The following is a 14,750-nucleotide window of genomic DNA, read 5'->3' on the forward strand; positions in this document are numbered from 1 at the left end:
GAACTGTGAATGAGTGTTTCAAGAATTCATGATGAATTAGGTCTTCGAGTAGATTTTGATTCAGAAAAGTCTATCTTTTCATCTATAGTAAGGTTGAGTAATGAAATAAGCACCAAGCCCCGCCAATAATAGAAAGACTTCAGGGTGGTCAAGAACTCTCACCCAAAATTGTGATGCCTCTGAAATAAAACCTCTACTTTAAACTTAGGAATTTATGTACTTGAGCTACTTGAGGAGTTAGAAGTTTCAAGAGTTTACCACCACTGGAACCTAATTATCTCAGTCCAGATCCTTTCTAAATACCTGGCTCTTTTTGTGAGTGTTGATTCATGTCTCATATTTGACAGCAGCACCTCATTCATGTATGGACTTCTGAATTATTATTCTATTTGACACTGGCAAGTATTTTGTTGCAGTCCAGCTGACTGTTCTACTCTTCACTTCCATCTGTTAGCACTTAGCCTGTACTCAAGTAAAATAGCACAACTAGCATTTTCAAGATCATTCAGATGGCTGATCTTGGTATCAGGGCAGAATGCTATCCCTGAAGCAGTACACCACAGCATATCACCAACAATGACCCATGATTTCTTGCACTAAGAAATTGATGTGACAGTGAGGTCACTTTCCCATGACTCGAAACTTATTTCTCTGTTACAGTATCTTTTTCTTGCTGGTAGCCCATAAGCCTTGTTTTTCAGCTATTCATAGTTATGAAGAATATTTAAAAATGTAATAATATAATGCAATTTGTTGACAGATAGTCAGTGTCTCTACAAATAAAAGTGTAAATGGTAACTTTTAATGGTTAGTTTTACAATTAACAGTTGTTCTGAAAGTGACTCTGATTTTAGTGACCACTCTTTAAACAGCATTATGCATCAGGTAAGGTGGAATGCCAATATAATTCAGAATCATTTTGAGCAAAAGAGTTGGCTACAAACCAGATTTATTACCTAAATCCAGCTCCTTTGAAGTTTCCTTCACTTAATTGTTTATCCTTGATGCCAGCTGTATCCAAATTTTTGTTCTTGTTCTTCTTGAGTTATAGTACAGTTACTATGTGTCTCTGATGACTCTGAAAACTACCAATAGGAAAAAAAAAAAAAAAAAGAAAGAACACTAGTTTTACCACTATTGGTTTTTGGTTTTATCTGAATTTGAGTTTTGTGGTAGTTTTTGGTTGGGTTTTTGTGGGTTTTTTTTTTTTTTTGGTTTTTTTTTTTTTTTTTTTTTTTTTTTTTTTTTTGTTGTTGTTTTTTTTTTTTTTTTTTTAGATGGGTTTTATTCAAAGCAAAGTTGCTTGAAAATGAAAGACACTAAGTAGCCCAAACAGTTTGAAATCACACGTGGTTAAAGACACTCCTGCTTTGTAATTTGCTTAGCAAAACATAAATCTGAACTATTTTGCCAGTGCATCTTTGCTAATGTGAAAAAGCTGCCACAGAAAAACTGAAATGCCATACAAATGCCTTAATTGCCTTATAAATAAGACTTTTTCTAAATGGTACCATTTGTGAATATATGGGGCCAGTCAGTCAGTAAATCATGTTCATGTTTCTCCACGAATATCACACTGCAATTGAGCACTGCATATGTAATGATCTCAGCACAGGTCCCAGGGAGTAAGAAAAGGTCTTGGGAGAGCTTTACTCTTGCTTTTAACCTAAGTCCTAAACATACTCTGCTCATTCTGAATTGCCTGACAGTTTATGGGAAGAGTCATTCTCTGAGACTTTAATATGTTCCAGAATGAGCCAGTCTTGGGAAAAAATGTAATGGCTACAATGAGAATAGACGGAAAGACTTGGGAGGTTTTCATGTGTAGTGTGTTCCACTCAGTTTCTACAGACTTAAAGGGGAATGTGGCCTCTATTGTTGCTTTACATTTCCTTTTGCTTTCCTCCTGGAATAACTTCCCTGGTAGCATAAAAAGGCACAACTGTAAAAGATTCAAGGTCAGGGAATTATGTGCTGATCTTTGTTCATTATGCAAATTTCTTCTGATGGGAAGATATGATCCAGGCAATAATCAGTATTTTTCCTTTTAGCCAAGTCTATAGGGCACATCTGAGACATTAGAATGGTTCCAGGCACAGTTCATCACTAATGTAAATATGCATAATTTAATAATTTAATCCTTCTAAGGTGCATTCTGTAGCACAAAGAAACAGAATCAGTATCCATAATGTATGGCCTTTACATATTCATTTATTCATTTCAAGATAGTTACAGAATGAGTAGCTTAAACAATGCTTAAATATGCAACAGTATTTCTAGGTATGAGGGCAAATAAAAAATAGAAGAATATAGGCTATGCCTTGGAAAAAGTTATGCTTATTGAGATGATTAAAATCCAAATCCTTTGAAGCATAGATTATAAACATAGTAAGTGGTAACACACCCAAAATCTCACAACCTTTGGTTTCTTGCACTCGATTACCAAAGAATAGCTTGGTCACAAACATCAGGTCACAAAATCAGGCTCTGAAAGTCATCACCGTCAACCCAAACTGATTCAAACCCGACAACGGTGCTATACCTCTTGCGTTTTGTGGGCAGACCTTAGCACCAGGGGGCAGGCCAGTATTTTCTGCTGGCCCTTCAGCGCACCACTGACCGTGACGACACGAGCGGCAGCGGATTTTACTCCTCATGACGCCTTTGTATTTTACTTCAGAAGCCTTCAGCTACAGCTGAAGGAGAACCATTTAAACGCATCCTATAAAAAGAAGTGCCAGCGCAGGAACGCTGTTAATAGAGAAGTGTGACGGCCACAAACAAAAGCTGAAGGTGCGCATCCCCGCGGTCCCATGGGCATTGCCAGGTGGTTATTCCGCTCTCACTAAGTTGTCACCCACGGGAGGGGCGGCTCCTGACGCCCTGCCTAGCCCGGCCCAGCCCAACCTAGCCCTGCCCTGCCCTGCCGGGCTCGCCGCTATCCGGGCCGCCGCCACAGTGTCCCTGACACTGCCCCGTCCAGGAGCTGCGGGGGCCGGTCCACGCCGGGGCAGCAGCTGTCGGCCGGCCACGGGGGTGACCCACGGCGGCAGCTTTTCTTCCACGAGCCCCCTCGTACCTCCTCAGGTCCCCGCTCCCCGCACCGGGACCCGCTGCACCGGGTCACCACGGTCTCTCGCATTCCCCCGCCGCCTGCGCCTCTACCAGGCGCGGCCCCTCCGCTCCGGCCCCGGCCCTGCCCCCGGGCGCTCCCGCCGAGCTCCGCTCCCCTCCGCCGGCAGCCCAGGCGCGGGGGCGGCGGTGGCACCCGCGGCCAGGAGCGGGGCTGGGCTGGGCGCCGGGAGCAGCGGGGCAGCGCACGCAGCCGCAGGAAAGAGCCGCCGGGAGCCACAGCGGGACCGGCAGCCCGCCCGCCGCCGAGCTCGGCGTGGAGGATCGGCACATCCCCGTTCCGCCGGGGGCGGCTCTGCCAACCCCCCCGCCGCTTCCCCGCCTCCCTCCCTCCTTCCCTCCCTCCTTCCTTCCCTCCCCGCCCCTCCGGAGCGACATCCCTGCGAGTTTGCCTGGCTGCCCGCGCCCGTCGCTGGGCGCTCGCCGCCGCATCTCCCTCTCCATCAACTCCTGGGAGCCGCCGGCGGAGGGCAGGGACCAGAAGTTGCGGCCAGCCCGAGTGGAAAAGTAGAGGCAAGAGCGGACGAGGCCGGAACCGAGCGCAGCCCGGCCCAGCCGAGCGGGGCCGGCGCGGCGGCCGCCACCCGTAGCCCCCAGCCGGGGCTGGCTCCGCGCCCCCGGCCGCGCCGGCCGGGACAGAGCGACGCAGCCCCGCGGGAGCCGGCGCGGACCCGCCGCGGTAAGACGGGGCTGGGCTCGGGGGCGGCGGGCGCCGGGGGCGGCGGCCCCGCGGTCCTCGCCGAAACTTGTCCAAGTTGTGCGGCCCCGGCGCGGGCAGGGGCGCGGCGGCGGCGGGCGCCCTCTGCCGGGCTCGGTGCGGGCGGCGCGGCGGGGCTCCCGGGTCGGTCCCGGCTGCCGGGTTTCCTGCTTCCCGCCGCCCTTCCGCCCGCAGAGCCGCTCGCGTGGTATAAATACGCGTGTGCTTTTGTTTTACCTCGGGCTGAATTGAATTTCGGTGGCGTGTGTCAGATATATTTCCATGAGTAGCTCCTGGTAGCGTAGCTGGAAAGCATTCCCTGGGACCTCATGTTCACGCTGGAAATGGTGAAATAAAGCGAGGTTGAGTAGCCAATATGAATTGCTCTTTTGCCAAGGGTAAATTTTGTGGAACTTTGAAAATGCTCCTTCTTTTATTTCTTGATTTCCTTAAAAGAAAAGGTGAATTAACTCATCTTTCCTGTAAACTTAGGAGCAGTTTGTTTGTTAACCAAAGTACTTTAAATATGTTCTGACATCTACACAGCTTCAGAGAACTTTTGTTTCTGTTTCCACAGAAAGAACCTACATGCGAAGTGAAAGGAAACCTGAAACTGCTCTTCTTACAAGAAAGTATTGGCTTTCTGCCTCTTTCACATGTTTTCCTTTTGCATCATAATGGAAAAAGCAGGATTTTTTGAATCATTGAGGCCAAATTTGGGCATCACTAGCTGAAGAAAATATTTTAAAAGACTTGAAAATATGACTCTTAATTCAGATGCATCTTTCACAAACAGAGAGGAATAGTGGTTAAAAGCATTGCAGTTTAATCAAAAGGATCTAATGGAGGATCTATGTTGATGTTTTTTTATTACTGTTTTCCTTTCCATCCCTCCATGAATCCCAAAAGAGAAAGATGGAAAGAGTGTGTAAGAAAACTGTAACAAGGCAAGGACTGAAGACAGTAACTTCAGTTTTGGAATCTATTTTCCAAGTGTTGTATATTCCCTATTTTATCAAATATAACATATTATTTTGAATAAATTATATAATTTTGTGATCAGTGGAGTTTTCATCAGCTCTAAAAGTGGAATTTGGCCTGATTGACAGCTTTTTTAAAAAACAAATGTATTACTCCAATTCCCTTTTTAGACCACGCTTTTCAAGTTACCAAGAGATAGTGTTTCAGCCTGTTACTGTGCAGTCGATCTGTGCTTTATATGCATATCGTAGAGAGTTTACTTTTCCCCTAATTTTAGTGCTTATGATTGTAGTGTTGTATTTGAGAAAAGTGTGAACAGACAAGGCACCTGAGATTTAATTTTTCAAGAGCCTTGTCATTTAAATGTTGTATCTCAGATGGCAAGCAGTCTGAGCCTTTGTTGTAATGCACAGTATACAATAAGTCTTTTCTCATAAAAATATGCCTTAAGATATTATTTTTTTAACAAACTGGATGAAAGTTTGATATCTGAATACTGTTTTTGAAGAAATGTATGTCTGGGGAAGAGGAGCTGCCTAATGGATCATGGCTCTGATGTTCACGGGGCATACTCTGTTTCTAGCATTAATGGTGTTTGATGTCTTCACTTTTGAAGAATCTGTAAGCAATTACTCTGATTGGGTGACTTTCATAGAAAATGTAGATCAATATGAAAGACAGCAACTTGAGGGTCTTAGTGCTGAGCAGAAGCTGAAAAGGACAGTTCTTCATCCAAGCTTGTATTTCGACGCTCAGGATGTTCAGGCACTGAGGCAAAAGGCTCGTACGAGCCATTTGCATCTCTTCAGAGCCATCAGAAGTGCGGTGATGGTTATGCTGTCCAACCCTTTATACTACCTACCTCCACCCAAGCACATTGATTTTGCGGCCAAGTGGAACGAGATTTATGGTAACAACTTGCCCCCTCTAGCGTTCTACTGTTTGTTGTGCCCCGAAGATAAAGTTGCATTTGATTTTGTCCTGGAATATATGGATAGAATGGCTGGCTACAAAAACTGGTTGGTTGAGAATGCTCCTGGAGATGAGGTGCCACTTGGTCACTCCCTAACAGGATTTGCCACTGCTTTTGACTTCTTGTATAATTCACTGGAAAATGAGAGGAGGCAAAAATACTTGGAGAAGATATGGTCTGTGAGCAAGGAAATGTATGAGTACTCCAAGGTTCGTTCCTGGGGGAAGCAGCTTCTCCATAATCACCAAACAACCAATATGCTTGCTTTGCTTATTGGGGCTTTAGTTGCTGGAGTGGACAAAGGATCTCAGGCGAATATTTGGAAACACACTGTTGTTGATGTGATGGAGAAAACAATGTTTCTCCTCAATCATATTGTAGATGGGTCTCTGGATGAGGGAGTAGCTTATGGGAGTTACACAGCCAAGTCAGTAACCCAGTATGTTTTCCTGGCCCAGCGCCACTTTGGTATTAACAACTTGGAGAATAACTGGCTGAAAATGCACTTTTGGTTTTACTATGCCACCCTACTACCAGGCTTCCAGAGAACTGTGGGTGTTGCAGATTCTAATTACAACTGGTTTTATGGTCCTGAGAGCCAGCTGGTTTTCTTGGATAAGTTCATCATGAAGAATGGAGCTGGTAACTGGCTGGCACAGCAAATTAGAAAACACAGACCCAAGGATGGGCCAATGGTGCCATCCACTGCACAGAGGTGGAGTACATTACATACTGAATTCATATGGTATGCTGCTGAAATCACTCCTCAGCCACCTCCAGACTATGGTACTGCTAAAATGCATGTGTTTCCTAACTGGGGAGTTGTTACTTACGGGGCTGGATTGCCAAACAGTCAGACAAACACCTTTGTATCCTTCAAATCTGGGAAACTTGGTGGACGTGCTGTCTATGATATTGTTCACTTTCAACCCTATAAATGGATTGATGGGTGGAGAAGTTTCAATCCAGGCCATGAACATCCTGATCAGAACTCCTTCACCTTTGCTCCCAATGGGCAGGTGTTTGTGTCTGAGGCTCTTTATGGTCCTAAACTTAGCCACCTGAACAATGTCTTGGTGTTTGCTCCATCTCCTACAAGCCAGTGCAACCAGCCTTGGGAAGGACAGCTTGGTGAGTGTGCCCAGTGGCTGAAGTGGATTGGTGATGAGGTTGGAGACTCAGCTGGAGAAATTATAACAGCCTCCCAGGCTGGTGACATGATGTTTGTGAGTGGTGAGGCAGTATCTGCTTACACATCAGCAATGAAACTGAAAAGTGTGTATCGCGTTTTGCTGCTCTTAAATTCTCAGACATTGTTAGTAGTTGACCATATCGAGAAGGAGGAAGACTCTCCTGTTAATTCAGTCAGTGCCTTTTTTCATAATCTTGACATTGATTTTAAATACATACCCTATAAGTTTAAGAACAAGTACAATGGAGCTATGATGGATGTGTGGGATGCCCACTACAAGATGTTTTGGTTTGATCATCATGGGAGTAGTCCTATTGCTAGGATACAGGAGGCTGAACAAGCTGCTGAATTCAAAAAGCGATGGACTCAGTTTGTAAATGTTACCTTTCCAATGAAAAACATGGTTACAAGGATTGTTTACCTTTTCTATGGCCCGTATGTCAATGTTTCTAACTGTAGACTCATGGATAATGCAAAATCTGGATTTCAGATTTCGCTCAGTGTCAACAACACTGAAAATACCATCTCTGTTGTGACTGAGTATCAGAGTTTAAAGGCCAGATTTGATTACTTGGGATTTGGTGGTTTTGCTAAAGTAGTTCATGAAAATAAAGTGACCAAGTTTGGTCTTGGTACTGAATCTGTGAAAAAAGATATGAAAAATAATAGGGTAGTTTTCCCATTTGGATTCAAAGTGAACATAATTGCAGGGTTCATTTTGGGTGTCAGTTTGGTCATACTGGCTTTTCAGTGGCGGTTTTACATATCCTTTGGCAAATTGTTACGTTGGATCCTGATACTGGTTGTTACATTGTGGCTTATTGAATTGGTGGATGTGTGGAGCATGTGTACTCAGCCCATCTGTGCAAAGTGGAGCACTGACATGACAAGGCTAGAACATGATAAAGGCAATAAAGCCAAACAATTAGAAGGAAACCCCATCGTTTTGCCAGATGTTATCATTACTTCACTTCCCACTTCTGGTGCAGAAATTTTAAAACAGCTGTTTTTCAATACCAGTGACTTCTTATACATCAGGATACCTACACCCTATCTTGAAATTCCTGAGACTGAATTTGCAATTGATTCCTTTGTAGATCCATGTGAATGGAAGGTTTCTGATGTTCAGAATGGTAATTTTCGTCTTATTCAAGGGTGGCTCCAGTCTCTAGTTCAAGACACAAAGTTGCATTTACAAAACATTCATTTATATGAAGCTAGCAGAAGTAAAATTGCTCAGCATTCTGCATTAAACAAAGACAAAAAGAAAAGGTCCAAAAAGAGAGAATCCCTGTTAGAGCAAAGAAGCAGGGCAAGAGGGAGTCAAGAAAAAGATGCTGAATATATTAGGGAACTGAGAAGACACCTTGTCTATTATCCTAATGCACGACCTGTGCTTAGTTTAACCAGTGGGAGCTGGACGTTAAAGCTTCCCTTCTTTCAGGAAATCTTAGGACCATCAATGAGAGCGTTATATGTAGTGAGGGACCCACGGGCATGGGTCTATTCAATGTTGTACAAAAATAAGCCAAGCCTTTACTCCTTGAAAAATATTCCACAACGCTTGGCTGCAATGTTTAAAGGGGAGAATGGTAAAGAAAAATGTAGTTTAAATGAAGGCTATGCCTCTGAGTTTGAATCACTAAGAAAAGAAATTTTAAATTCTAATTCAAATGCTATTTCTGTGTTGTCTTATTTATGGCTAGCAAACACAGCAGCAGCAATGAGGATAAACAGGGACTTGCTACCAACAAATTATCAGCTGGTCAAGTTTGAAGATATTGTGAGCTTTCCTCAGAAGATGGCTGAAACAATTTTTGCCTTTCTTGGTATTCCTCTTCCTCCTGCTAGCTTAAACCAAATGTTATTTGCCACCTCCACCAGTCTTTTCTATCTTCCTTATGAAGGAGAAATTTCACCAAGTAGCATTCATGCCTGGAAACAAAACATGCCCCATGAAGAGATTAGACAGATTGAAGATATCTGTTGTTCACTGATGGACCACTTAGGATATACAAAGTTTATAGAATAAATGCTGCTGGTCAGCAGAAATTTGCACTAATGATCTCTGACTCCCAATTTGTGGATAAATATTAGATAAGTTTGTTTATTCTTGTAAAATGTGTACAGTCTGCTACTTTCAGAGAGATTATTTTAAGAAAAATGTAACTGTTCTTGAAACTGTGGAAGGGGTTTTTTTGTGTGTGTTTTGGTTTGGTTTACTTTAAAAAGATATTGTAACTATTTTTGTGGCCTTTCGAAAAAAGCTGTGTGAACCTTTGCAGAAGCACCAGCTGGGGCCTCTATAGCTCAGGGGATTAGTAATAGAACAGAGAGCTTTTCACCTCCAGCTCACCAGTTTGACTCCAGCCCAAAAGGTTAATTCCAGAAAGTATTTACCATCTGATGATTGTATGACGGTTTATATGAAATTATACTTGTCAAACTGGTCCTGTTCCCAATGGTCATTATTGGCCCCCTTGGACGAGTTTACTGATGCATTCTGTCGATGTCTCACTGGTCGCTATGGTGGTACAAAATAAACGTAAGCTGAGATTTAGGGCTGTTCAGCATCCCCTTAGTGGGAGGAAACAGAACATTTAAGTAAATCTAGTTTCTTATTTAAATTTGAGCAGACAGGTCCAGGACTGGAATGGACTCAGATATTAAATCTCGTTCTAGGATATGGTTCCTGCATGTCAGAAATGTGGTACTTAAATTTGGGTTTGATGTTTCACAAAAGAGAAGTCTTAATTCTCCATTCCTGACAATATGGTAGCCTTTGTAAGCCTAAAGTAAATTATATAGAGAAAAAGAAATGGGATGTAATCTAAGAAACTAGCAAGATTCCCCAAATGAGTGGTTAAATTTGTGTAGTTTTAATCTGCCTCAACCTAATTTTGAATGTTGTTAACATATTGACTTCTTGAACTCTTTTATTCTATACCTCTTGTCTTAGAGGTTCTGCAAAGATATTCTCTTTTTGAGTGAGACTTCCATCCATCTTTGTTGTAACACATTTCTCTGCTGATTTTTGTGCATAATTTCCCTGGGACCAATGCAGCTATATGATGCCATTGGCAATGGCTCATTGTTGATGTCTGCATAAAATGCAATCTGAGATTTAGAAGACCTCAGATAAATCTAACCCTGTATTGCCGCGGGATGTTTTGCTTGTTTGTATAATGAATTTCTGAAGGACAGCCATTGCTAACCTCAGGTCTTCCATCAGAGAGGGGAGAGATCTGAAAATCACCTGACCCCTCAGCCACCTCACATTTGAGTGATGTTTCCCTGCAGCAAACTATTTCCAAAGTTATCTGACTAGTGTTTCTTTAACATGATGTTGTGATGTGATATTTGTTTGAAAACAGATAGGCCTGATAGGATAGTTGCATCTTTGTCACAACTTATTTTTTTCTTGAATCACACTCTTTGTTTGCACATGCCCATTAAGAAAAAAGTTCCCATTTCCCAGTTTAACTTGCTCAGCATTCTCTGGAAATGCATGCATATTGTAAATGTCTGCAGATGTGTATATCAGATCACAAAGAGACATCTATTTCCTTGACCATCTGTTTTTTATTATAAGTGGAATTGTGTTGAAATATGCTTCAATTTGTTTGTGGGAGCTGGAATCAGAGCTTATTATATTAAAATATGTGTGTAATTGTTATTTATTTAGGTGGTAAGCATTGGGCAATGTCAAAAATGCAGTGAGTTTCTTCATAGAGATCACAGATATCCTTGCTGAATTTTAATATAAAGGAGTTATTTTTTCTTCCAATCTTACCATTATGTCCCTGTCTTACCCAGCTGTTTTGTCCCTCCCATATGTACATTTCATATTCTTGAGATATCTCATTATAACCTAGATAAAAGTACCTCTTTCTCAGACAGTCATTAGTATGGCAAAACAGGCCTCTACCATGATAAAGCTATCGATAATATGTGGTCTCACTCACAGTAAATTACCTGTCATTTACTAGCAGTAGCTGTATTTTCCCCTTCAAACCTCTGTTTCACCTTTGGCTAGGAGTGCCATGTTAAAAGAAATATTAAACAAGTTAATATACATTGGCATTGTAGTGAAACTTTTGTTTCCAACTATCATTCTCTCAAATTGTCTTCTCTCTGCAGCCATTTTTGATTGTATGTTCAAATAAAGTATTGATGTCTGTACAGTTTGTACTTGACAGAATAAATTTCAGCATTTACTTTCTATATCCAGGATTTACAGTCTAGAATCAGAACAAATAAAAAGGCTTTTCTCTGTCAGAAGTTTTAGGGCAGCTGAAGGTAAGATTTTGTGGGTATGCAGAATTGTTCTTAAAATCCTCTTCTGTTACTAGAATTCAGAAGAAGAATGGTCACTACACAGATGCAAACTTTAACCTCCCCTTTCTCCATATAGTAATGTTTAAGACTGTCAATAAACTTTGAGAATTGTTTGAACTTTTTGAAAGCATGTCTGCTTAGGTACATTGTATTGAAAAGTGTTCTGACACTTTCACATAAACTTTCATAAATACGCTTATGAAAACTAATCTCAGTACTTCTTTTCTTCCTTTCTCTCCCTCTGTTAAATGTTGGTAATTATTTGTACTGTATGGTTGTTTGAACTGTCCAATTATGACACAGCTATGATTCTAATGTATTTTTAAAAGGCAGTTTTTATTTAAATGCTTATCTCTAAATCATACTTCGAAGCATTAGAACAGTAAATACCAAGGAAACATTTCAGTTATTTACTTTCAAGTAAGTGACATTGTCCTTGGGGAGATGCACATAGGTCTTGGCATTCAGAGTTCTATCAAATAGGATAAATCTGTAGTCTCTGAGCACATCTAAATGCATCTATTGCTCCCAGTGGGCTTTTTCCAAGAGCAGTGTCTCTGGAGTGATCCTCAGTATCATGCTCAGACTGGTTCCTTCACCCTTTTTGCACACAGCTGGCATTCAGTCCTCATCAGATTTATGTTTGAACTTGCCAGATCCAGAGTTTAATTTCTGCACAAGATCCTCAATTATGTAAAATAGATGGTACGACTCATTTGACAGTGTAATACTATTCTGTTAGTGCTAGAATGCCATTCAAATAAAAATTGCTTTTCAGATTTTATAAAGTTATTGTTAAGTGATTTGTAAAGCCTCAGTTCTGGATCAGAATTTTTTTGAAACTGTAAAAATGGTTTCATTTGCTGTTGAAACATAGTAGTATAACTGGTAGCAAACTCCTATCCATCCTACAGTCAATTAGTAGCATTAGAGACACTATTTATTTGATGAACATAAACATACATTAACTGGAACATAATGCTGCATTTCCTGGAAACATTTGAAGTGCACAGTTCAAGAAAAAGGATGAAAACATGTTATCAATATTTCTGTAAGTTACAAAAAAGATCCCTTTTGCAAGTGGCCCATATGTTGGGTTCCATATGTTAGAATATTTTGTAATTAGAAGCTGTGATACTTGTTTAGGTGACTTAGTAGTTTATCAAAATTATTTCTTTTTATTTACATATAAATTTTCTTCAAGAGGATAAGTACTGGATCCTAACAGTTCAATGGTCAGGGTATAAGCTTTCATTTCTTCTTCTGTACTCCTTTATATATTTGGTTCAGACAAAACCTGATTTTCATAAATCTCATGAGGAATGGGCTGTTTTCCAAGTGGAAACTTACCATCTCAAATACCATATCTCAGTGAGGAATACAGACCATGAATTATGGATCAAATCTGTAAATTGTGAGCTGTTCAGAATTGGACCATAAGTGGCATGGTGAAGTCACCATCTTGGTGACTTCAGTGAATGTTGTGCCATTGCTTTCAACAGGAACAAAATACTGTCATCTACTGTCATAAAATTATTAGCAACTAGTTAGCCTGAATATTCCAGAACAGAAGAAATTACAGGCAATAAATACCTTAAATGATCATTAAAGATTATTCTTCTTGAATAATCTTCTTGATTAAAGATTATTCTTCTTGATTCTTGTTCTTGACAAAAGGAAGTATATTCCAATAATTTAAAAAATATAAATTGCTCTGTAACTCTAATCAAAACTACCTGTAGGCTGCCTGATAAATTTATAAGCCCATAAAAGGAGGTATAGAAACAAACATATATTCAAAACCATCTACAAAGCACAATTTTCAAATGTCAAGACTGATTTTCTTTAGTGAGGAGACATTTGCAGGTATGTGATCAACATTATTCTCATAAGGGATGTGAATGGATAATCTCATGCTGTCTCAGAAAATACTTAATAATGGGAAAGTGCTGTTTCATGTTGCTGGAATGATGCTGTTTCAAATTAAACTATACATCTTTTGAGCAGGCAGTGTGCTGAGAGTTATTTGTGATGGAGGAGAACAAAGACAGTCTGATCTCATTCACCAGAATAATTTCTGAAAGCTTAATTTATGATGGTATAAATTCAACTTTGTTTACTGCCTTTACTGAGAAAGTTATTGTGGAATTTTAAGAACATGACCTGAATTAATCTATGTCACATTAGGTAATTTAACTTTCACATCTAAATAAAGAGGCTTGTCACCCTAGAATCAATGGAAAATGACTGTTGCCCTCAAAGGTAAATCAGACATTGCTGCTATCTTTTTAAGTACTCAAAGGCCAGGAGTGGTGAAACCCTTAATTTAGATGCCCACTGACAGGCCTCAGATGAAGTAGGACGAATTTGGATTTAAACGTGTATGGTCTTACATTTAAATAGATATTTGTGTCTGAGCAATTCCAGTGTATACACTGTCCTAACAAAATTTGCTGAAACATCCTGCATAAAATAAAACTATTGTTAGTAAAACAATGTGTTTGTGTTTTCCTCTTTTTTCTTCTATATTATTTTGTCACTTCAGATATCACAAAACTTATCCTGCTATTCTTGTCTGTTTGAATATGGAAACCATCATTATCTTGCACAAAGTATTGGTAGCAAGACCTGATTCTGTCTGCCCTCAAAAGCACAGTAAGTACATTTGGTATTAAGTAAAAGAACAGAAATTAGCTGTATTTCTAGAACAGAAAAGGTGATTTCTTACCCAAATTTTTGGGAGCTAGACAGCTAGTGCAATCCATAAATTTGAAGTCTCTTAGTCTATAAACACTACTTGCAAACTGTGTATTTGAGTTGTCCTCTTCTAGTTCGTGAACTATACACAGGAGTTTCTTCAGAGACAGATATTTGGCCTAGAAACCATTCTTAAACATAAGTAGGTAAACAAGTCACAGCAGCCATGAATGCTCCAGTGTGTTTATTCTTCTTTTTAAAGACACATAAGTCGAATAAATGAAGCCCTCTGGATATCTTTTGCTGAATGTGGGCTGGCACAGGCAGCATCTATCAGATCCAGAGGCACAGGTAGTTCAACCTCGTTATTACTGCAAAGACCTCTAAGCCACAGGAGGTGCAGCTGAGCTGCATCTAGTGTTCTGCAGCTGAGTTTTGCAGGTTAACTGTTTTTTTGTTCATTTAGTTTTGTAATTTGTGTTTGGAATATAACTTACAGGAGCAAGAACCTGATTCTATCTTTCCTGTGAAATTCAGCTTTCAGTTATAAAGAAAAGATTTGCATGTTTTTCAGTCTTTTTCACATGATACTTAACTGAGAAGCAGGTGAATGTTTTTTGTTGGTTTGGGTTTTTTTTTTTTTTGTTCTTGTTTTGGGTTTTTTTTGTTGTTTGTTTATTTTTTTTTCTGCAGGGTGTTAGCCCTTCAGTTAGTGCCTTCTCTGAATGATTTTGCAGTGG

At 40.5% G+C, this 14,750-nt stretch overlaps 1 protein-coding gene across 1 annotated transcript; it reads left to right on the forward strand.

Annotated features, from left to right (window-relative positions):
- The first annotated feature begins 3,741 nt into the window (after window positions 1-3,741).
- Window positions 3,742-11,522, forward strand: DSEL (dermatan sulfate epimerase like). The gene is made up of 2 exons (XM_053959869.1): window positions 3,742-3,811; window positions 4,407-11,522. Exon 2 carries the CDS (start codon window positions 5,357-5,359, stop codon window positions 9,005-9,007), a length of 3,651 nt encoding a protein of 1,216 aa, XP_053815844.1. The 5' UTR covers window positions 3,742-3,811; window positions 4,407-5,356; the 3' UTR covers window positions 9,008-11,522.
- Window positions 11,523-14,750: the final 3,228 nt, after the last annotated feature.

Source organism: Vidua chalybeata, chromosome 1 (assembly GCF_026979565.1).
Source record: "Vidua chalybeata isolate OUT-0048 chromosome 1, bVidCha1 merged haplotype, whole genome shotgun sequence".
NCBI classification, from domain to species: domain Eukaryota; kingdom Metazoa; phylum Chordata; class Aves; order Passeriformes; family Viduidae; genus Vidua; species Vidua chalybeata.